Below are 1,044 nucleotides of genomic sequence, written 5' to 3'. Positions count from 1 at the left end.
GACCCTGCTCTTCAGACCCCAATGTATTTTTTCCTTAGCAACTTTTCCTTTTTGGAAATCTGTTATGTAACAGCTACTATCCCGAGAATGCTTGTGGATCTTTACACCCTGAAAGGAAGCATCTCTGTGCTGGCCTGTGCAACACAAATGTGCTTTGTCCTTCTGTTGGGAGGTACTGAGTGTCTCCTGCTGACAGTCATGGCCTATGACCGCTATGTGGCCATTTGCAAACCTTTGCAATATTCCCTATTCATGAATTACAATGTGTGCGTGCAGCTGGTCACTGCCTCCTGGATCAGTGGAATTCCAGTTGACGTTGGGCAAACCTACCAGATATTCTCTTTACACTTTTGTGGTTCCAACAGAATTAATCATTTCTTCTGTGACATTCCCCCACTACTCAAGCTTGCTTGTGGTGACATTTTTGTGAATAAGTTAGCAGTTTATGTAGGTGCAGTTGTCTTTTGTATGGTTCCATTTCTCTTGATAATTTTTTCCTATGGCAAGATTATCTCCAACATTCTGAGATTGTCATCAGCCAAAGGGAGGGCCAAGGCCTTCTCCACCTGCTCCTCTCACCTCACAGTTGTGGTCTTGTTCTATGGAACAGCTAGTGTCACCTACCTACAGTCCAAACCGAGTCAATCAGAAGGAATGGGAAAACTTCTGTCTCTTTTCTACACCATTTTAATCCCAGCTTTGAATCCCATTATATATACTTTGAGGAACAAGGACATCATGATGGCACTGAGAAATTTTCAAACTAAGTTGCTTATGTGAAGCTAATACTTCTACTACAAAATCATGTATGTACATTTTCAAGGTAGCTACAATAGAAAAATCAGGCTTATTTCTGCAAAATTCAATTTTATAAGTCTATTTTTGGTTAATAAATGACATTTTAAAAGAAATCTGTTTCCTGCTGTTTAGTTATAGTATTGACTGTAATCGGTGTAAAAAATGAACTAACTCATTGGAAAGATGTCATCTTTAAGCTCCAGTTTTAATGTCATTGTAAAATATGGAGTTTATAGACATCTTGTG

At 39.0% G+C, this 1,044-nt stretch overlaps 1 protein-coding gene across 1 annotated transcript in view; it reads left to right on the top strand.

The window, feature by feature from the left end:
* The window catches only part of LOC103730731 (olfactory receptor 10AG1-like), a 2,730-nt gene extending 1,950 nt beyond the window's left edge, over positions 1 to 780 (top strand). Inside the window, exon 2 of the mRNA XM_008828996.1 lies at positions 1 to 780. This exon is cut by the window's left edge and continues 1 nt beyond it. Within this exon, the coding sequence (XP_008827218.1) occupies positions 1 to 780 (780 nt within the window).
* Positions 781 to 1,044: the final 264 nt, after the last annotated feature.

This window comes from Nannospalax galili, unplaced genomic scaffold, assembly GCF_000622305.1.
Source record: "Nannospalax galili isolate Female #2095 unplaced genomic scaffold, S.galili_v1.0 scaffold2994, whole genome shotgun sequence".
NCBI classification, from domain to species: Eukaryota; Metazoa; Chordata; class Mammalia; order Rodentia; family Spalacidae; genus Nannospalax; species Nannospalax galili.
Note: the sequence above shows the minus strand (reverse complement) of the source record. Positions and strands in the feature narration are given on the sequence as shown.